This window comes from Bos indicus, chromosome 26 (assembly GCF_029378745.1).
Source record: "Bos indicus isolate NIAB-ARS_2022 breed Sahiwal x Tharparkar chromosome 26, NIAB-ARS_B.indTharparkar_mat_pri_1.0, whole genome shotgun sequence".
NCBI lineage: Eukaryota > Metazoa > Chordata > Mammalia > Artiodactyla > Bovidae > Bos > Bos indicus.
In genome coordinates, this window is record NC_091785.1 from 36,992,843 (window position 1) to 37,014,184 (window position 21,342).

The 21,342-nt window shown below is 51.8% G+C and overlaps 1 protein-coding gene across 1 annotated transcript; it reads left to right on the forward strand.

Moving 5' to 3' along the window:
• Positions 1-4,171: 4,171 nt before the first annotated feature.
• KCNK18 (potassium two pore domain channel subfamily K member 18) lies at positions 4,172-16,419 on the forward strand. The gene is made up of 3 exons (XM_019988503.2): positions 4,172-4,391; positions 6,767-6,895; positions 15,625-16,419. The coding sequence occupies exons 1-3, from the start codon at positions 4,172-4,174 to the stop codon at positions 16,416-16,418; spliced, it is 1,143 nt and encodes a 380-aa protein (XP_019844062.2). The 3' UTR covers position 16,419.
• The last annotated feature ends 4,923 nt before the right edge of the window (positions 16,420-21,342 follow it).

The following is a 21,342-nucleotide window of genomic DNA, read 5'->3' on the forward strand; positions in this document are numbered from 1 at the left end:
CTCCTTGGGGTGGGGCTGGGTCTGGCAATGAGCCAGCGCTCACTTACTGTCAGTCTGGGGCAGATCCCAGGGTCCTTCTCTAGCCAGCAGTCTATTTACCTGTGGAAGGCGCACAGCATCGTGATACTCATCACGAAGGATGACGAGCACACAGGCTCTGTTATCCTGTACACTGTTCTAGACGTTTGGACTATGTCCTCTGGAAAGACTTACAAAGAGGGGTACAAATACACTTTTTGACTTCTACCATCTAACATTTTCATCCATTAACATTGCCCCCAAACACATTAAATAGCACTCAGAATGCACTACGTAATAAATAACGAACGACTTATGCCTTCTCATCTTAAGATGTTGATTCTTGACTTGAGTAAAGAATGATGGGAGCACACTAAGGCAGTATTCAAAAACAATGGCCAGGAGCGACATCCTGTGTTCATGGACTGGGGGGTTCAACACAGTTTGGTGTCGAGTCTCCCCACATTGTTCCGTGGGTTTATGCCATTCCTATCAAAATCCCAGTGAGGTTTTCTGTAGACATAGGTAAGATAATTCGAAAACTTACATAAAGGGCCTTTTTGGCCTTCTTTTAAAATTGAAGCATAGGGCCTCAGTGGTGGCTCAGTAAAGAATCTGCCTGCCAGTGGAGGAGACATACGTTCGATCCCTAGTCCGGGAAGATCCCACATGCCGAAGAGCAACTGAACCCACGTGCCACAACTACTGAGCCTGTGCTCTAGAGACCGGAAACCACAACTGCTGAGCCCAGGAGCCACAACTGCTGAAGCCTGCGAGCCCTAGAGCCCGCAACAAGAGAAGCCACTGCAATGAAGGGTAGTCTCTGCTTCCCACCACTAGAGGAAAGTCCACGCATCAGTGAAGACCCAGCACAGCCAAAAATAAATACATAAATAAAAAGGGCATTCTAAAAATTGATTATAGTTGGTTTACAATGTTGTGTTATGTTCACATGTACAGCAAAATAATTCAGTTATATATATATATATATTTTTCAGATTCTTTTCCCTTATAGGTTACTACAAGATATTGAGTATAGCTCCCTGTGCTATACAGTACGCCTTTGAAGTAGAAAGGCCTTAAAATAGCTAAAACAATCTTGAAAAGGAAGAACAAGGTAGGAGGAATCATTATACCGATATGAAGGTGTTCACACTGCAGGGGCAGGGAGAATATGGGTAGTAACCAGGGGACCCACTTCCTATCTGTGTCTGTGAATGGGCAAACACAAGCAAATCCGACCTGGAAAGGCTCAAACCTTTCAGGAACGAGGATTTGGGTCACGCCATTGGGAAATCCACTGAAAGCAGCAAAAGAGGTGGCAGGGGGCAAGGAGAATTTAGAATGAATAGTGAAATAAGGAGGCTACGAAAATCAGTTGCTGTCCTGAGTCCAACCACAGCGGAAGCTGTGCTTTGTACTACAAACTTCCCTTTCTAGGTTTGCCTCCAGGGGATCAATGAAACTGTCTAATAACCTTCTAAACTTAGTAGTAGCCTTAGTTGCTCAGTCATTGTGGGGAGCTGCCCGTGAGAACGGGGTCCTTTGTCCGAAGGACACAGCTCTGGGAGCTGCCTCAGTCCTTGAGGGTTTGCTTGCAAACATAGCTCTCTGTCCCGCCACCCCAGAGATTAGGCGCTTATTTACTGCAGACACCTGGAGTTCTGTGCAAACTTCTCAGCACAGGGAAATGTTATCTGGTGTAAGAATAATAACAGGGAGCCATTCCCATGCTCTCAAGATTTCTTGTGACTGTTTGTAAGATGTATAGGCCAACCAAGAAAAAATGTCAACTGTCTTGTCTTTCTCACGCTTTTCTGTATAAATATAAGATGCTGAATAAAGTTGGTGTCAGACTGCGTCCCTTCGTGGAGACGTGTCTGAACCTCTCGACCCCATCTTTGTAGTCTCTTGCTTTAGTTTCTTTTCTCAGCCCCGCTGTGCACGTTCTCGGGACCTGATCGACTTTGCCGGCTGGCACCGGCAAGTCATGTCCAATTCTTTGTGACCCCATGGACTGTAGCCCACCTGGCTCCTCTGTCCATGGGATTCTCCAGGCAAGAATACTGGAGTGGGTTGCCATTCCCTTCTCCAGAGTATCTTTCTGACCTAGAGATTGAACTTGGGTCTCCTGCATTGCAGGCATTCTTTACTGTCTGAGCCACCAGGGAAGCCCAACCTATACTTATCCTTATATTGATGATCTCTCTCCTGCTTTAAATGCCTGGGTTGTTGCACTTGTACACCATACCAGCTCACCATTGACAAAAATTTAACAACTGCATGGCAATCTTGAGCCAAGGACTTTTTGCACACCATCTCCTTACCGATGAGTATTGAGCCATCCTGCCTTCTCAGATCACCCCCGGTGCCCACTACTGCAGACTGGATCCCTTGTGAAGCAGACACAGATAGAGTAAGGCATGCAAAAACTCTATTTATTAGCAAGTAAAGGAGAAGGGAGGAGGATCGACCCTGCATATTCATTAGAAGGACTGGTGCTGAAGCTCCAATACTTTGGCCACCTGATGTGAAGAGCTAACTCATTAGAAAAGACGCTGATGCTGGGAAAGATGGAGGGCAGGAGAAGAAGGGGACAACAGAGGATGTGATGGTTGGATGGCATCACCGACTCAATGGACATGAGTTTGAGCAAACTCCAGGAGATAGTGAAGGACAGGGAAGCCTGGCGTGCTGCCGTCCACGGGGTTGCAAAGAGTCAGACATGACTTAGCGACTGGACAACAACACAATATGCAAAAGCTCTATTTATTAGGAGGTAAGGGAGAGGGGAGGAAGCAGGATGGGACACGGGGAGCCTTGAGATCATGATGCAGACCTGATAAAATCTCTGGTAGACCAATAGAGAGCAAAGATTTCAGGTCAGAGGAGTTTGGCAGATGACAGAAATGGTTAAGCTCTTGTTCCCCTCACCTTGCTCAGCCAATGGACAGGGGCTTCCCAGAGAACACGGCCTGAAAGCTGAGGCAAACCCCGAAAGAACGAATAGCTGGAGGCTGTCAGGAACCATGCTCCTTGGAGCTGCACAGAGAATCCTTTCATGAAGGGGGATCTAAAGGCACACACATCTCCACGTCTGCCATCTGGGGCACGTTTTTACCCTCATAGCAGAGACAGGGCACAGGGCAGCAAGTTGCACTTCACATTCACGTTTCAGGCGCTTGCTTACATCATACCTTCTAATACTTGATTGGCTGGAGCAAGCCACGTGGCTTAGTCCAACACTAAGAAGCAGGGAAGTATGCTCCGCCCACCTGAGGCCAAGGCAAGGGTTGGGGTACGCTACTGAGGAATGAAGAATTGGGACCAACAATTAGATCCACACAGGATGAAGGCCCTTTGTAAACCATGGAGCCTGGCCACAGTAATTAAGATTTGGCACCCCGATCCAGTACTCTTGCCTGGAAAATCCCATGGACGGAGGAGCCTGGTGGGCTGCAATCCATGGGGTCGCGAAGAGTCGGACCTGACTGAGCGACTTCACTTTCACTTTTCACTTTCATGCATTGGAGAAGGAAATGGCAACCCACTCCAGTGTTCTCGCCTGGAGAATCCCAGGGATGGGGGAGCCTGGTGGGCTGCCGTCTATGGGGTCGCACAGAGTCGGACATGACTGAAGTGGCTTAGCAGCAGCAGCAGCAGCTTCCTATCCAAGAGTCTGGGTACCACACATACCCAGGAAGGACCACCACTGGCTAAAAAGCAAAAGGCACATTCGGTACCTGAAAGTCAAAAGTGCAGCTTCGGAACGGGAAAGGCCAAAGCACAAAGCAACCAGCAGATAGTCTTTCCAAAGCCCCTGAAGGGCAGCTCAGGGGCTGGCCAGGCTGCTGGGCGTGCACTGGCCCGGTGGATCAATAGCAATTTGGGGCACTGAGTAGGGGTGGGCCGGGGAGAGGGGTGCGCTATCCGAGAAACTCGAGAAACTCGCAGGAACTGAATGCTGTGCTTGCCGGCTGCTTCCCGAGTCCTATGGGTGGGGGAGGCGGGGAACCCTGGCACCAACCACTTAACGCTGGAGCCGGGCCATTCTCAGGGCGCTTTCCTCCACCTCCCCCCGCCCCCCGCACCTCCTCCCATCCTCTGGACTCCGGCCTCTCCAGCATTTCCTGTCCTGCCCACTGCAGGGAGGATGGAGGCTGCGGGGCTTCCCCAGGCGAAGAGCTGCTTCAGGGAGGCCCTGGAGAAGCTCTTCCCTCGTCTCTGTTTCCTCTGCTCCCTGGTGACCTACGCACTGGTGGGAGCTGCGGTCTTCTCAGCCATTGAGGGCAGCCAGGACCTGAGGGCAGAGGACCCGGAGTTTGAGGAGTTCTTGGAGAAGCTCTGTGGCATCCTGAAATGTAACAGCACAGGTAGGTGGCTCACCTGGTGGGCAGATCTTTTCTCTGTTGGTGGAAGCAGCCCCCGGAGAACAGCGGGTTTGGAGGAGGCTTGATCTGGGAGCCCTTTGCCTGCCTCCTCCCCATCCCTGGGCAAACTTAGGCAAGTGACTTCTCTCTGAGTCTCGGTTTTCCCTTCTGTAAAATGGGAGAGAAGAGCGGACGGCCTCTCAGGGTTGTTATAAAGAATGTAGGAAAAGCACTGGAAATCCAGTAGGTGTTCCCACCCCTTTGCCTCAGCTCCAGCCCCACCCAGAGCGGCATGGTCCATGGAGGACCGATTGCTGGAGATTTGATGGGGTGGGGTGGCATGGATGGCTGGCCAGATCTGGAGTCGGGGACTCCTAGGCTGGTCCTAAGAACTGCCTGCCCCACCTTGATTCAGTTTACAGGGACTAGAATTCAAGGAACCATCCAAATTGGATAGGCCCCAGCCTGCCTCTGTGGTCTTCTACTTCTTGTTTCCAAAGGCCTTTGTGTGTGTGTGTGGTCCGACTCAGGGGAGATAAGAAGGGTCCTGAGAAGAACCTGGGTCCTGGTTCCAGGCCAGGTGCTCTCCCAGCTTGCTGTGTGATCTGTGGCAGAGTAATTACTCTCTCTAGGTCTCAGTCTGCCAGGGAGAAGAAGGCCCACAATCTCAGGTCTGCCAACCCCAGGGACCCTGTGGGAAGCAGATGAGATAATAGATGTGAAGCCTCTTGGAAGGCACAGGGCACTTATGTCTATCCTTATTGCTTTTCATTGGTATTTGTCCCTTATTTCTATTCTGTTCTGTCCCCTAAAACTTGCAGAGATGTATTCAACAGAACAAGATACAATAATAGAGAGTGAAGAAAAGACAAAGGAAACACAGACTCTAAAGTTCAGAGGAATAACAGGGTCCCACGGTACGACAGGTCCTCAGCCAGGCTGTTAATGACGCCTCTGACCTGCGGGAGGTCCCTTCAGTGGGGATGGACCAGAGGCTGCTCACAGGTGGCAGAGTCCTTCCTCGGTGGAGGGTCCTTCTCTCTGCCTCTGGGCCACGCAGATGACCCACGAGATGCCATCAGACACTGCGCCATCACTGGATCCAGACTGTCAACAAGTTCAGGGCTTTCCAAACCTGGCCACATACCAGAGTCATCAAAGGAGCTTGTCTCAAATACACATTTCCAGGCTCTTCCCCAAACCCACTGAAGCAGGATCTCCAGGGCTGGGCTGGGAATCTCATTTTTAAAAAGTTTCCTGGGTGATTCTGATGCACAGAATGGTACGGGGCACAGAGCTGGCCCATCCCCTGATTTTCACTGGAGAAAGGGCTTGGTAAGTGCTGGCTTCTGCAGCCCCTGTGCCGAGTGTTTTTCATGCACTATCTCACTAAATCCTCCCACCAACCCTATGAGGTATGAATTGTCCCCCTTTGACAGATCAGAAAACTGAGGCACTGGGAGTGAAACAACTTGCCCAAGGTTACCCATGAGAAAAAGGAGCCAGGGATTCAATCTGAGGCATTTAGATTCCTAAGCCAGAACTTTTCACCTTGTCATGCTTCCTCCTTCATGGGGAAACTGAGGCTCAGAAAGAAGCCTCATGTCCACAGCTACGGGAACTAGTCAAGGGCAGAGCTGGGTCTAGACTGCAGGTGTCTGGACTCCCAGTTCAGTGCCCATTCAAATAAGGATGGATTTTCTTTTATAAAATTAAGGAATTGTGTAATATTTCACAAAAATAAGGGTTTTCTGCTGTGTGCCTGGCTGTGTGATCTCCTCTTATAACAGTGCCAGATGGCAGGCAGTTTCTGGGATCCCTAAACCCCCTGAGTGCTGGGTCAGGGGAACCATTTGGGAACCTCCTGGAGAAACCAGGGCCCCCAACCTGGCCTCCACCCAGGCCTCCTAGACATTCTCAGGCAGCTGATGCCAGCCTTATGCCCATGCTCGATCAGGCTTAATGGTCTCCGGGAGTGGGGATGGTTTGCAACATGCAACTCCTCTCATTTCATGAAATGCTTTTCCTTTCAGTTCTTAAGACCCTGGTGAAAGAGACAGAGCAGAAGTTAGTAAGCCCCTTTGCAAGACTCAGAATGTTCAGAAAGCCCCCAGGGCGCTTCCATAACTGACCTCAGGCTGGTGGGCATCTCTCTCGGGTGCTCGTCACGCAGGTTTACATGGGCTCCTGATCTCCGCAGCTGCCAGAGCAGGACCTAAACTGCAGAGACGTCGAGCAAAGGGCTCCGAGAGCCATCTTGCGTTGATGAGGGCCACAAGGCATGGGGCGTGGTCCCAGGGGAAGACACCCCTTCACTTGGGCGGGACCTGTTTTAGAGGGTGGGACCTTCTCTCTCACTCTGTCCTGTCTGTGTGGAGTTGAGGAAGGCCGGAAGCGGGACCTGGAGAAGCTGCTGCAGAAGGTGAAGCCCCAGTGGTTTAGCAGGTCTGCAGACTGGTCCTTCCTCAGCTCACTCTTTTTCTGCTGCACGGTCATCAGCACAGTGGGTAAGTCCAAGGGCGAGGGCGGGCTTGCGAGAGAAAGCAGAGGTGGGGGTGGGGGCAACGCTTGGTAGGGATGCTGAAGTGTTTACTTCATTTAGTGCAAGAAATGGCTGTGGCGTGCCTACCCTGTGCTCAGCAAGATGGCATGAGTGAGGCTGCCACTGGCCCATTTGTGCGAATCAGGAAAGCATACCCTTTCAGTTCGGGCTTCCCTGGTGGCTCAGATGGTAAAGAATCTGCCTGTAATGCTGGAGACCCAGGTTCAATCCCTGGGTCGGGAAGATCCCCTGGAGAAGAGAATGGCAACCCATTCCAGAATTCTTGCCTGGAGAATCCCATGGACAGAGGAGCCTGGCGGGCTACAGTCCAGGGGGTCACAAGAGTCTGACATGACTTAGCGACTAAACAATCTTTCCTTCGGGTGGGGGCAGCCCCATGCGGAGGTCCCAGTAAGCAAGGTGCAGGCTGCATTTCAGCTTCTTCTTCGTCTCCGGGTGAGTGCTGGTGTACAAAACATGCCATGTACCTGCCTGCCCAGGGTCTTGGACTCAGGGGCAACCAAATGTGGTCAGTGTGATGTGCTTAGGGTAACGTGAGAGCACAGTCACTCCAGTCTTGGGGTTTCAGAGTCACCGGCACACTGATGGCTGCTGACTCCGAAGGACTGGAGGAAGGCGCTCAAGGAGGGCTCTTCGTGGAGAGGGAGGAGAGTGTGCCAGAGCAGGACCGGAGCACTAGCCATGAGACAGAGGAGGAGGAGTGGGAGCTGCAGGGCTAACGAGAGCTAACAGCTGCCTGCAGGGGCTGTGCTAAGGCACCTCCTTTAAGGCCCACAGGGAATCAGGTCAGGGAGCCGAGCCCAGAGGGTGGATGTCAGGGGCCAAGGTCACACAGAGAATGGAGCTGGTGCCCATGACAACCACTGAGACTCCAAGTCCAGTGCTCCTTCCCCGAAGGAGGCCGCTGGTTTGCAGGTCTATGGGAGTGCCGTGGGGACTCTGCCTCCTGCTGCACAGGGAGCTCCTGGGAGGGCCTGGCTGTTCCTGGGAAGCAGGGACCCCTCGGATTCCTGCGTCCAACTGGAGTGGATGATGGTGCCCGCAAGGAAGGGGCTTGCAGAGAGGAAGGAGCTGGCCTCCACCCTGCACCCTGCACTTGCTGTATATGTGTCTCCAGCCTCGGAGCAAGGGAGAGACTTCTGTGTGAGTCCTTGTCCAGGGGATGTCCCTCCCAGAACCCCAGCGGAGGAGAGGGTGCAGGGACAGACCTGCCCCCACCCCACAGTGAGCACTTGCATGTTTAAAGATGGACTTGTTGACCCTCAAAGCCACAGACTCTCCTCTCGATGGCTGCACAAAGGGTGGGCTCAGGGAATGGCAACCCACTCCAGGATTCTTGCCTGAAGAACATGGACAGAGGAGCCTGGCAGGCTGTAGTCCATGAGGTCGCAACGAGTGTGACACAACTGAGCGAGTAACATTTTCACTTTTCATTTCCCTGGGTGACAGAAGACACTGGAACTGGGCCGTGGAGATAGCCTTTGCTGCCTCCCTTCTTTCCTTAATTGACACATACTGAACACCTATGACTGCAACAGCAGCCGCTGCGCTGGCTGACACATGTGTATTTACTACTGACCAGGCTCCATTCTAAGTTTTTTGCCATGATTAACCTGTTGAACCCTCGCAGCAGCCCTGAGGTAACTGCCGGTGTGTGTCCCACTCTCTGGATGGGGAAAGTGAGGCAGGGCAGGTCCACCCTGTTTGCAAGGTGACAGCTCATGTGTGTCTGGGTTCAGGCTGTCTGGGTCTTAACCTGAGACCCCACTGCTTCTGTCTGGACCTGACTTTCTCTGTGCCCAGCATGGGACTGAACTAGGTGGATGCCTCCCACCCCCGTGGGGCTCCGAGTCTAACGGAGGGAGGAACAATGAACAGCTAAGCATGCAGACGAGCTCAGAGGAGAAGCTTGGACTGTGAAAGTGGGTGAAACAGGATGTGGGTGTGGTCCTGATGGGTGGGGAGCAGGGAGAGGATTGTCAGTGAAAGTGACATTGGAGCTGAAGATCTGTGGAGATAAACCAGGCAAAGAAGGCTGAGAGCTTTCCAGCCAGACAGCAGGGCAGAACTCTGAGGGAGAGGCCACCAAGGCTGGCGGGCTGTGAGGGACGGGGCTGGTCTTGCATTCAAGCACCATATCCCTAGGTCAGTATCGGAGGGCCTCCTAGCATCTGGGCCCATACACTAGCCACCTGATGCAAAGAACCAACTCATTGGAAAAGACCTGGGTACTGGGAAAGATTGAGGGCAGGAGGAGAAGGGGATGACAGTGGATGAGATGGTTGGATGGCTTCACCGACTCTATAAATGTGAGTTTGAGCAAACTCTGGGAGATGGTGGGGGACAGGGCGTGTTGTAGTCCACAGGGTCACAGAGTCGTACACGACTGAGCGGGTGAATGACAAGAAGCTTCCCTCTGTGGTGCAGCAGTAGGAAGGGCCTAGTGAGAACAGCCAAGCCAGGGTTGGTAGGAACCTCCCTTGCTGGGGTAGGGTCACCATAGTAGAAGCGATGGAGCAGCCCTCAGCCACGAGGCAGGAGATCCTGGCTCAGCGTCCCCACCAGGCATGTGAGCCATTGCTCAGCCCCTGCCCCTTTTGGTCAGCACAAAGGATGGGGGCTCCATCTTCATTCAGGAGGACATCAATTCAAGACAGTACCAATCCAGGGGAAGGGGAACGGTAAACCTGGGCTCACAAGGATCGTGGCTGGGCACTCATCCTGGAAGTGGAGCACAGTGGCTACTATGGATTCTGGGGGCCAGCCACCTGGGGTCAGAGCTGTGTGACCTCCAGTGAGCAATGTAGCCGGTCTGAGCCTTGTTCCCTAATCTCTAACTCCTCCCAGACCTGCCTTCAGGGTCTGTGTAAGGATCAGTGACAAGCACCTATATAAGCAGCTGCCACTAACAGAAAACCCAAGACAACTGGCTTAAACCGCAAGGAAAATATGTCACCTTGCAAGTAAGAAGGCCAGTGGGGGACGGCTCTCAGGCCGCTTGCTGGGCAGCTCACTTGTGACACTGACCATCAGATTCTCTCCATCTGGCTCAGCAGGTCATAAGATGACCACCAAGGTCCACTCCCACCCTGCTGTAGTCACATCTCATAGGCAGAGGAAGGGCTGGCTGTCGTAATCAGCAAGGAAACTTCTTCCGAGAAGCCTCCCACCCCAAGCCAGTCCCTGGCAAAGGGGGTTGGATTACTGGGATGATTTAGACTAACTGGATCTATCGCTGAATCGGATGAGGGAGCAGCAGCATTCCAGGGAAAGAGGGGGGAATGGCTGCTGGATGGACAGGCAGTGTCTACTGTGAGGAGCGCATACAAATGGACACGTGCTTGTGTCGAAGGGCGTCCCCGTGTGGCTTCTTTCAGAACAGCTCTCATTCACCTGAATGCTGATACAGGCAGGGACAGGTAAGGGGCAGAAAGTGGGGTAGTTGTTGTTTATTCGCTAAAGGAGTAACAGCAACTTAATAGCTGTGCTACTGAGCACGTACCAGCGTCAGGCATGGTGTCAGCATGTTTCATATGCACGATTTTATTTAATTCTCACAGCAGCTCTACAAGGTAGGCGCTGTGACTGTCCCTTTTGGGAGTGACCTTGGACTTTGGCATGGCCGATGTCTTAGACTAAAGGATTCTTTACAGTGGGGGCTGTTCTGTACACTCATCGTGGGATGTTTATAAGTATCCCTGGCTTCTCCCATTATGGAAACCCAACTTTTTCCCTGCTGTCTCCACCAGTTGTGAAAGCCCAGAATGTCTCCAGACATTGCCAGATATCCCTCAGGGAGCAAAGCTGCCCCCTGTTGAGAACCACTGATGTGATGTAATGGTTGTCAGATCGTGGTCCCTGGGCCAGTGGCATGACTATCACCAGAGAACCTGTTAGAAATACAAATTAATTATCAGGCCCCATCCGAGACCTACTGAGTCAGAAGCTATGGATGCGGGGCCAGTGAACTGTGTAGTAACCAGCTCTACATGTGATTTTGATGCACAAGACAGTTGAGAAACACTCTCCTGGGACAAGTGTTCTCAGGCCAGGCTGCACGTCAGAATCACCGGGTTATCATTTACAGGTGCTCCCTCCCCCCGCCGCCATGCCTGGACCCCACACCAATCAAGTCAGACTTACTCAGGACAGGCCCAGGCATCAGTGTTTTTCAGAGCCCTCCAGGTGATTCTAATGGTAGTCCAGGCCATGAAGCACTGATCTAATGGAAATGCATTAGCTTGGTTTATATCCCAAGAAAACGATGCTCCCACTCATGTCCAAGTCCATTAGGACATCAGGCCATCCAGTAATTACTACTGGAAGGGGATGTTGGGGCCATTTCTGCACTGCCCACAATCAATAATGGCCCTGCTGGTAATGCTGCTTGCTGCCCCGCATCTCTGGGTCACCTGAAATGCACCTGACCTTGATGATGAGGAAGGGACCCTGGGCAGGTATGAGGCTGATCAATCCCCAGTCATTTCCAAATGGATCAGCCCCTTGGGATTTGAGAGTGCATGGGCTGTTAAATCCTCAGAGACTAAGTGAGGTGAACTGATGGCATTAGAATATACGCCTGCATTATAAGAAATGATATGATTTTTCCATTCTGTGTTCTAGCATTCAGTAATTGGGGAGGCAATCCATTTCCTTCACAGGGGCCTGTGCTCTGAGACTTGCCTTTCTGCTGTATGGCCCGTCCTCTGGATTGTAATCGTATTCCACTCGGAGGCAGCCACAATGACTGTTTATGATCCACTGAACCCACCTTTGCCAAGGACAGCGTGTGGGTAGGGGGGGGCGGAGGTCTTTGGGCGAGGGGTGCACACGCTTGTTGGCTGTGGGCTGGGGGCCTCAGACGAGTCACCTGACTTTCCTCTTCCTTGCCCATTGACATGCAGTAATAGGGGTGGTTGCCAGCATTAGGGGTTCTGGTATGCATGGAATTCTGACTCTAAAAGGCACTTTACTCCATAAATCCGGTAAGAAATGTGATATTCTTCTCTTTACATAGATCTCACCTTAAGACCCCATCCTGGAGGCTGGGGGGCTTCCACTGGGAGCTTTTCCTGATTTTCCTATGGGTGCACGAAAGCTGGGGACTTACGCAACATCTGGAAAACGGGATAACTCCCTGCTTACGGGTCCCTCTGCTGACATCTTTTAAGGACTGCTGGCCCTGCAGGGCCTGTGACAAGCTCGGGCATGGAAATCTTTGCTGACACCCAGGCCCGGACCCCTCCAAGACTCCATGGCCTCTCTGAACTCCTGTCCCCATGAGGGGCTCCGGGTGCCCTCCTTTCTTCTTTTCCCTGCCCTGGAGAATCTCTCTACCCCCTCCACACTCACCCTGGCTCCAGAGAACAGCTGCCCTGGCTTTAGCACTTAAGGGTTTTACCAGAACAGGAGACCCTGAGTCCTGGGCACATGGGGTAGTTGGTCCTCCTATCCAGGGCCTCCTCTATTCCCCACCTCCGCCCTCTCCCTGAGATGCCACTGCACCCCCACCTCCTCGGTGGTCATTGTCACTGAAGTATGGACGAGACGCTGTCCTGAGGTCCCTTCTGCCACCTCCTCTCCCCGAGGGGAGGGCTGAGCTGCTGGAGCCCTGCAGGGAGCAGAGACCGGAAACCCTGGGCTCCCTCAGCATGGCCGGCCTCACTGAGCAACCCTGGTGTCGGATGGGCGGTTTAGCCAGGGAGAGCTCACTCCCGACTCTGGTGCTGTCAGTCCTGCTGGGAACTGAGGGAGCTGAAGTCATGGCTTTGCTTCCCTCTTGAATAGGAGCTCCTGGAGGGCATGACCTCTGCCCGTTCCTCACTCCATCCTCAATACTGCCCACAAAAGCCTGGCACAGAGTAGGTCCTCAATAAATATGAATACAGCTTGGATGCCTTTGTTCCAATCTAATTTGTTGTTGTTCACTCGCTTGGGCTTCCCTGATAGCCCAGTTGGTAAAGAATCCACCTGCAGTGCAGGAGAGCCCAGTTCGATTTCTGGGTTGGGAAGATCTGCTAGAGAAGGAATAGGCTACCCACTCCAGTATTCTTGGGGTTCCCTGGTGGCTCAGCTGGTAAAGAATCCACCTGCAATGCAGGAGAGCCCAGTTCAATTCCTGGGTTGGGAAGATCCACTGGAGAAGAGATAGGCTACCCACTCCAGTATTCTTGGGGTTCCCTGGTGGCTCAGCTGGTAAAGAATCCACCTGCAATGCAGGAGACTTGGGTTCGATCCCTCGCTTGGGAAGATCCCCTAGAGAAAGGAAAGGCTACCCACTTCAGTATTCTGGCCTAGAGAATTCCATGGACTGTATAGTTCATAGGGTCGAAAAGAGTCGGACACGACTGAGCGACTTTCACTTTCACTCACTAGGTTGTGTCTGACTCTGTGATCCCATGGACTGCAGCATGCCAGGTCTCCCTGTCCTTCACTTTCTCCTGGAGTTGGCTCAAATTCATATCCACTGAGTTGATGATGCTCTCTAACCATCTCATCCTCTGCACCCCCTTCTCCTTTTGCCCTCAATCTTTCCGCTGTCAGGGTCTTTTCCAATGACTCAGCTCTTGGAATCAGGTGGCCATGTTTTCCTCTTTGATGACCTGTTACTGATCTCCACGTGCAATTGCGTACTTGCTGTGCTTAGTTGCTCAGTCGCGTCCCACTCTTTGCAACCCCATGAACTGTAGCCCACAGAGCTCTTCTATCCATGGGATTCTCCAGGCAAGAATACTGGAGTGGATTATCATGCCCTCCTCCAGGGGATCTTCCTAACCCAGGGATTGAACCCAGGTCTCCTGCACTGCAGGCAGATTCTTTACCTTCTGAGCCCCCAGGGAAGCATACTCACTGGGGTGGTTATTTGATTCATATTTGCCTCCTTCACTAGACCAGAAGCTCACCGAGGTTGGATCCCGTATCTGTTTGGCTCACCGCTATGCCCCAGTGCATGTAGCGAGTGCTTATGTGCCTAGACCATATGAATGTAGAGCTCGCTGCGCCTGCCATCAGTGGTACCTTGCGGAAGCAGCAGGGTGGTGTGGAGAGTCCTGGGAGGGATGCACACAGAGGAAACCCTCCGAGGGCCTCCCCCGGGGCCCCAATGAAGATGGGCAGCCTGACCACCTGCGTGTGCCTGGAGGGCAGACGCTGAGGCCAGAGTTTGCACAGGAAATGGTGGCCCTGGAGGAGGTTGCGGTTTAGCGAGCTTGTCAATTGCCTTCCAATTAATTTACATAATTGGGCTGGGGCTTTCTGCAAGAATCATCCTTTAGGACATCAAAAATTAAACACAGGCATTAAAAATACAGAAGCTTCTCCCTCTTTGTGGGAGGCACTGAGCTTACCCACTCCAGAAGATCCGGCGACTTGTACTGTGGGATTTGAAAGTCCTCTGCTCCTGGGCCTCTGTCGACAAGAGAGGAGGCTGGGGTGATGGAAGGAAGCAGCTCGTGAAGAGAAGGAAGACTTCAACCTAGCCCTCTCTTTGCTTCGCTCACCTGTCCTCAATGGTTAGCATATCCAGCCCCCTTGTTGCTCCTGACCCAGCGGAGGGAGCTGGCTTGGGAGCCAGATGGGATTTCCAGGCATCCATCCTAGAGTGGCATTTATTGAGTACCTACTGTAGGCCAGGTTTCAATGCTTTGACCTCCAGCTTCACAGTTTATCACACATATGCTCCTGGCTAAGTCGGTTCACTTCTCTGAGCCTCAGTTTCCCCGTCTGTGATGGTGATCACCATAGCTACCAATGAAGGCTTGTTAATACCTGGCCACCAGTAAGTGCTCAAAAAGCCAGCTCTTATTATTAGATCGAGGACATTGACTGCCTGGGAATGACACGCCCACCGCGTGTGAGGCACTGGTCTCTTGTAATCCCTCCAGCTGGTCAGTATGCAAAGCAGGGGTGGTCCGCCCCACTTTAGAGATAAGAAACCTGAAATGTGAGCAGTCACATCACTTTCTAGTAAATGGTAGAGCTGGAACTGGAAATGAGGCTGGCAGGATGCTGGATGCTGGGGTCCTCAACTCTCCACTGTTGTTCACGAACAGTCGTCTGACCCACTCAACCGCAGCTGGCTCTGAGGGCAGCAGTGGTCTGTTATTCACTGCTCCTCTTTCTGCCATCCCAGGAACTGTGTGCACTGCTTACCCACCACTGGCACGTAATTGCTCTTATATAGAAACAAACCTCATACAGAGACCCAGACATCCCAGAAAGGATGGGCGTGGCTTCTTAGGAACCCATGCTTTCATGGAGGATGACGGAGGCGATGGGTTTGCTTGCAAAGCCACCACACCTGTCACCTGAGCTCATCGCGTTTCTCCAGGTGTGCTGGCTCTGTCCTCTTTCAGACGCTCAGAGATGGCAAAAGGCAAGGCAGTCAGCTCACTCCCGTATGCGGGCTCGTCTCCTGCCAAGGACATGAGTCTCCCTTACCCTAAAGATAAGCTGGGTTTCACCTCCTACTGCCCCAACCAAAGCAGACCTAACATCGGACAAGCTGATGAATGTTTTAAGATGAATATTTTTAAAATATGTGGTGCAAAATGTCATGCCAAGGAAAGGAAATGGCAGAAGGTCTCTTTAAAGGTTGTTTTTGTTTTTGTTTTTGTTTTTTTGCGGCGGAGTGGGAGGAGCCGCCGACCACCTGCGCACGGTCTTCTTTTTCAGGTTACAGCCACATCTATCCCGTCACCAGGCTCGGCAAGTACCTGTGCATGCTGTACGCTCTCTTTGGCATCCCGCTGATGTTCCTGGTCCTCTCGGACACGGGCGACATCCTGGCCACCATCTTATCCACGTCCTACAATCAATTCCGAAGATTTCCCTTCCTCCCCACTCCCCTTCCCAAGTGGTGCTCCGGACGCCCCAGCAAAAGACGACCCGACTCCTGTCCGGCAGATGAAGACGTCCCGCACGTGGTCATCCATGACCCGGAGCTCCCGGCCCCCAAACCTGCCCCCGCAGCCCCAAGCAGCAACATGGAGCTGTTCGAGAGACTTCTGGCACGGGAGAAAGACAACACCCTCCAGGTGCCTCCTCAGGCCATGGAAAGGAGCACATCGTGTCCCGAGCTGGGGTCTGGGCGGCTCTCGAGCTCCATCATCAGCAACCTGGATGAGGTGGGGCGGCAGGTGGAGAGGCTGGACGTCCCCCTCCCCGTCATAGCCCTCGTGGTCTTCGCCTACATTTCCTGCGCGGCTGCCGTCCTTCCCATCTGGGAGAAGCAGCTGAACTTCGAAAACGCGTTCTACTTCTGCTTCATCACGCTGACCACCATTGGGTTCGGGGACATTGGGCTGGAACACCCTCACTTCTTCTTGTTCTTCTCCATTTACATCATCATTGGGATGGAGATTGTGTGCATTGCTTTCAAGCTGGTGCAGAACAGGCTGATTCACCTCTATAAAACTCTCATACTCTTCTTTGCAAACGGGAGGTTTTCCAGTCCTGTCAAAAAGTGAAACTGCTCCATTGACTCGGGTTTTCCCATCTTGTTGAAGAGGGAAGGCTGCGTTGACTCTCAGGTGACGCCGCCGGCCAAGCTGATTGTCTCATCCTGTGTTTGGGGGCGCTCTAGTTAGAACTGGTGTCGCCTGAGACCTTGGAGTCACATTCCGACATGACATCTAATTACTGTCTTGAGGCCCTGCAGAAAAGTGGCCAATGTCTTGATAGGAAATCAAGACTTAGAAAAAACTGTCACCATCCTCTGAAGTCCAATTAATTGCCATCTCCATTTTTCAAAAGCTTCCCCTGATGTGAATCAAACCACCTCACAGATGTCACTGGGTTTCTTACAGCAGGAGGGAAAAAATTACCTTTGATTTTGCCATTTGTATTTTCAGCTAAATTAAAACCTTCCTAAGCCGCTCCCCTTCTATCCTTGGTGAAGCAGAGCGAGTCTGAGCCACCTCTTTTCTTGAATAACTGCATGAGTCGGATCAGCCCAATCCCCGCCCTTGTAACATACACCGATGGCACTAAGAGAAATTGTCACCTGTGTTCACAGGGGCCTAGCAGATTTCCTGATTGCCAGATTCAGTGTAGACTAGGGCTCTCACCAAGTGGCACAGGATCGCATCTCCTGAGTGAGCTGGCATGTGAACATGTTGATGTTTATGGATGGGTATGTAAAAGGGCTGGTGCTTATCTGGTGGATGTGAGCAGTTCATGAATGACTGGCATGTGAATGGGGGGTCTGTGTGGCATGTGGCCTGGTACTCCAGCTCCCTTTGCTGGAGGACTTTCTCTGGCCACTAAAGTGCAGGCATGTGCAGGGCAGGTTAGAAGTGCCAAGGGGTTAACACTCCCGGGTACATCCCTGAACTGATGACCCGTGGGAGTGGGTGGACATATGGCCCCAGCTTCTTGCCCCTCTCATGGGATAACTTTGGACCACATTCAACACTGTCTCCCCGAGCTCCCCAGGGCAGTCAAGCCTCACTTGCTCATGAGTGTGCCCATGTATTGGTGTGCTCTCCTTCATTTGTCTGTCTCACGTCTCCACTCCTCTTGAGATCACCCCGAGATAACCCACTTGCACATAAAGCCCTGTCTCAGAGTCACTCCTGGGGGCCCCAGCCTGGGAGAGGAAGTACCAAATCCGTATAGAAAACCGGTTGGATTGTGCATGGAATAACATGAGCCACTCTGTTTCCCTATTCACTTATTGGAAGTGTATTATTGGAGAGAAGCAAAGTTTCCTGAATGCTTCTTTGAAAGAATCTTGGAAAAATCAACTCATGTCCTGTGATTGGCCAAATTGCATAACCAGTGAATTTTCCTCCAAGGTATAGAACAAAATCCCGAAGTCAGGAAGATCCCCTGGAAGAGGAAATGGCTACCCACTCCAGTATTCTCGCTTGGGAAATCCCGTGGATGGAGGAGCCTGGTGGGGTACAGTTCCTGGGGTCGCAAAGAGTTGGACAGGATTGAGCGCCTGAGTGCACAGGTAGAGCAAAAGTCACAAGAACCAGTGAAAACTGCCAGTGGGCTCCAGTTTGAAGTGAAAGGAAGCCAGCTCCCAGTGGGGGGTGCAGGCCTTCCTTTCTGGATCTTTCCTTTTCTACCCTACTACTGTTGTTTATGCAAGTTAACAGCTTGCAAGTTTCTGTGCCAGACACAGCGTGACAAGGTTTGTGTTAGTTGCTTAGTCACGTCCTCGATTCTTTGCGATCCCATGGACTGTAGCCCATCACGGTCCTCTATCCATGGGATTCTCCAGGCAAGAATACTGGAGTAGGTTGCCATTCCCTTCTCCAGGGGATCTTTCCTGACCCAGGGATCGAACCTGGGTCTCCTGCATTGCAGGTGGATTCCTTACCATCTGAGCCACCAGGGAAGCCCAGAGGAAGGTTTACCGCAAGGCCATGCAAGTAGACGGGTGCTAATGCCCTAAAAAGCCCTGAGCTCCCCAAAGGATTTCAGCAAAAAACTTTTAGAAACCAGATGAGAGAGGGGGGTTGCAGGGTCTGTGATCAGTTCGTGAGCAATACTCTGGGTGATGGTGTCACATGGTGGCATGGTGACGGTGATGGTGGCAGGGTGGTGTCACAGGGGTTAACATTATCAGTGCCCAGGATTCAGGAGGCCTGGGGCTAGGTGCTCAGGGTCATCAAGTAGTTAACACCTTCCATTTGTTGGAGAGGCAGAGGGTTTTTTTTTTTTTTTTACATTTGCCAAACAACTCAGGAAATGTGCATCAAATACTATTATCTGGGTACTTCAGAGGAGCTAAAGCAGAGGATATGGGGTCTGTCCCCTGTAGGTGCCATAGGGTCCTCGGTTACACTGTTCAGCTTTTTGCCCCTTTAACTCTTTAAGACCTACCTCAGGAAAGGGAATTGATACGGTGTGAACAGGAACCACTGAAAGACATGGAATTTCAGGCAGCAGCCACTGGGACTAGGGTTTTTGTGAAGTCTCCCCACATCCCTGAAGTCAGTCACCCAGTTTCTGTGCAGCAAAGCTGCTCAGACCCAAAGGTGATCAAGACTAGCCACTCATGTGAGACAACATGATTGGATTTAAAGTCCAGTTCAGCAAACATTCATTGAGTGCTTGCTGTTTTCCAGGATCATAGAGGATTCCAAAGATAATCAGGCATATTCTCAGAAACGTGGAGGTAATTACTGGTGATATTCAATCTCTCCATGGACAGAGGATTCTAGAGGGCTATAGTCCATGGAGTTGCAAAGAGTCAGACATGACTGAGTGGCTAACACTTTCACACTTCCACTTGCATTGAATCGCTCAGTCCCTTCCTTCTTAAGGAGAGTCCTGTTCAAACGCAAACAGAGTTTGTTAGGGGTCAGTTTTATACAAATTAAAGGTTTGCTTATTACATTTGCTAATGGATGTTCTTCTGTGGTTCTGAGAAAATATAAATTCTTCCCTCCAAGACTGGAGGGAAGTTGACTGAAAAAAAAATAGTCACAACCTGAAATTAGAGGGCTAGAATGACAGATAGCTGTGACATCCTTGTTTATTGATATGGCAGGAGACATTCCATTTCATGATATTCCAGTCATGTATGGATGTGAGAGTTGGATTATAAAGAAAGCTGAGTGACAAAGAATTGATGCTTTTGAACTGCGGTGTTAGAGAAGACTCTTGAGAGTCCCTTTGACAGCAAGGAGATCCCACCAGCCCATCCTAAAGGAAATCAGTCCTGAATATTCATTGGAAGGACTGATGCTGAAGCTGAAACTCCAATACTTTGGCCACCTGATGCAAGAACTGACTGATTGAAAAAGACCCTGATATTCTGGGAAAGATTGATGGCAGGGGAAGGGAATGACAGAGGCTGAGATGGTTAGATGGCATCACTGACTCGATGGACATGAGTTTGAGCAAGCTCTGGGAGATAGTGATGGATAGGGAAGCCTGGTGTGCTGCAGTCCTTGGGGTCGCAAAGAGTCAGACACGACTGAGCGACTGAACTGAACTGATTCCATTTTGCAACACTGACACCTGGGGGCTCAGAGAATTCACATGTCTCCCCATCTCCCTCCCCTTGAGATTCAGAAGTCATTGGTCGAGTTGCCACTTGGGCTTTTTAAAAGTTCCCCTAGTTGATCCCAGCGTGTGGTCAAGAGTTGAGAACCATGCACTAGCTGCTCTCTCACCTGAATGCCCTTTTCCCTTCTAGGACTGATGAAGACTTAAGTTCCTGCCTCAGCCCACATGTCCCCTCCTCTGGGTAGTGTCCCCTGACTTCTGGTCTCCCCTATGCTCCCACTGCACCCACCGTAACCCCTTCCTCTGTGACAGGTCCTCTCTCCGAGTAAAATGATTGTCTTTTTCATTATCATTGTCCTTTGACTCCTCCCATCCATACGTCGCCGTGTCTACCACAGACGGGAGAACTCTGGGCAGAACTTCGGTGCACCAATGCCAAGGAGAGCAGCCACCCCTTACCGCTCACCTGCCACCTCCAGGCCCCAAGCTGAGTCCTTCCCCGAGTGGCCACCAGGTGGCGCCGCCAGACCGCGCGGGCCCCGCGCTCCCGGGGCCAGCAGGTGGCGCGCCTGCCGCCCGGTGCCTCAGAAGAGAAGGGGCTTCAGGAGTGTTTGTCTCCCCCCAATCCCATCCCATGGTCTCCCCTACGAAGGGGAGAGTCAAGCTCCTGTCATCCGCTGTGGTCCTCTGAGAAGGGACGCCTCGGACTTCTCACCGCGGACACCGGGAAAAGCAACTCGTGGGTGCCTCGGACGTCTGTCCCGCATCTCTGAAATCACAGCTCAAGTCAGGGCCTGAAATGTTACTACTTGAGTCTCAGCCACTAGACACGTGGTATCCTGTTAGTAATCCCGCCGTTAGCTCCCTTTCACCCTGGATGTTTTTCTGACCCACCAGCCTCACTGGGGAGAAGGAAATGGCAAGCCACTTCAGTATTCTTGCCTAGAGAATCCTGTGGACAGAGGAACCTGGTGGGCTGCCGTGTATGGGGTCGCAGAGTCGGACACGACTGAAACGACTTAGCAGCCGAAGCAACAGCCTCCCTGGAGGGCAGGGCCCTCCCTAACACTATCCCCTCTCCAGTTTGGGTGGATGGTGCCAAATACCAGAAGGTGGTGCTTGCCACAAAGGATCAGAGACTCCCAGTGACTCTGATGAAGGTCAGTGTGTTAAAAGCAGAGGTGATTTACCTGGAAACTGATGACGCTTAGGCTCAGGGTCCCGTGGCTCACCTGGGACCTCCTTTGGCTGGGAGATACCCTGGCAGTGAAGTCCCTCAGTTGTATTTTGTATTCGTTGGCATTTTAATTTGTTGTTAAATGTTAAACACTCTAGAAAATTATTCACGATCAAACCCGATTTTGAATGGGCAATTTTGTATTGTTTTCTTACAGAAGCCCCTTAAATTGAATCAACATCCACAAA

What these genes read in the sequence shown, in the direction of transcription:
- KCNK18 (XM_019988503.2), top strand. Translation starts at nt 4,172, where the DNA reads ATGGAGGCTGCGGGGCTTCCCCAGGCGAAGAGCTGCTTCAGGGAGGCC. An exon ending in CCTGAAATGTAACAGCACAG is followed by an intron (nt 4,392 to 6,766) that starts GTAGGTGGCTCA and finishes GTCTGTGTGGAG; the next exon opens with TTGAGGAAGGCCGGAAGCGG. An exon ending in CACGGTCATCAGCACAGTGG is followed by an intron (nt 6,896 to 15,624) that starts GTAAGTCCAAGG and finishes CTTCTTTTTCAG; the next exon opens with GTTACAGCCACATCTATCCC.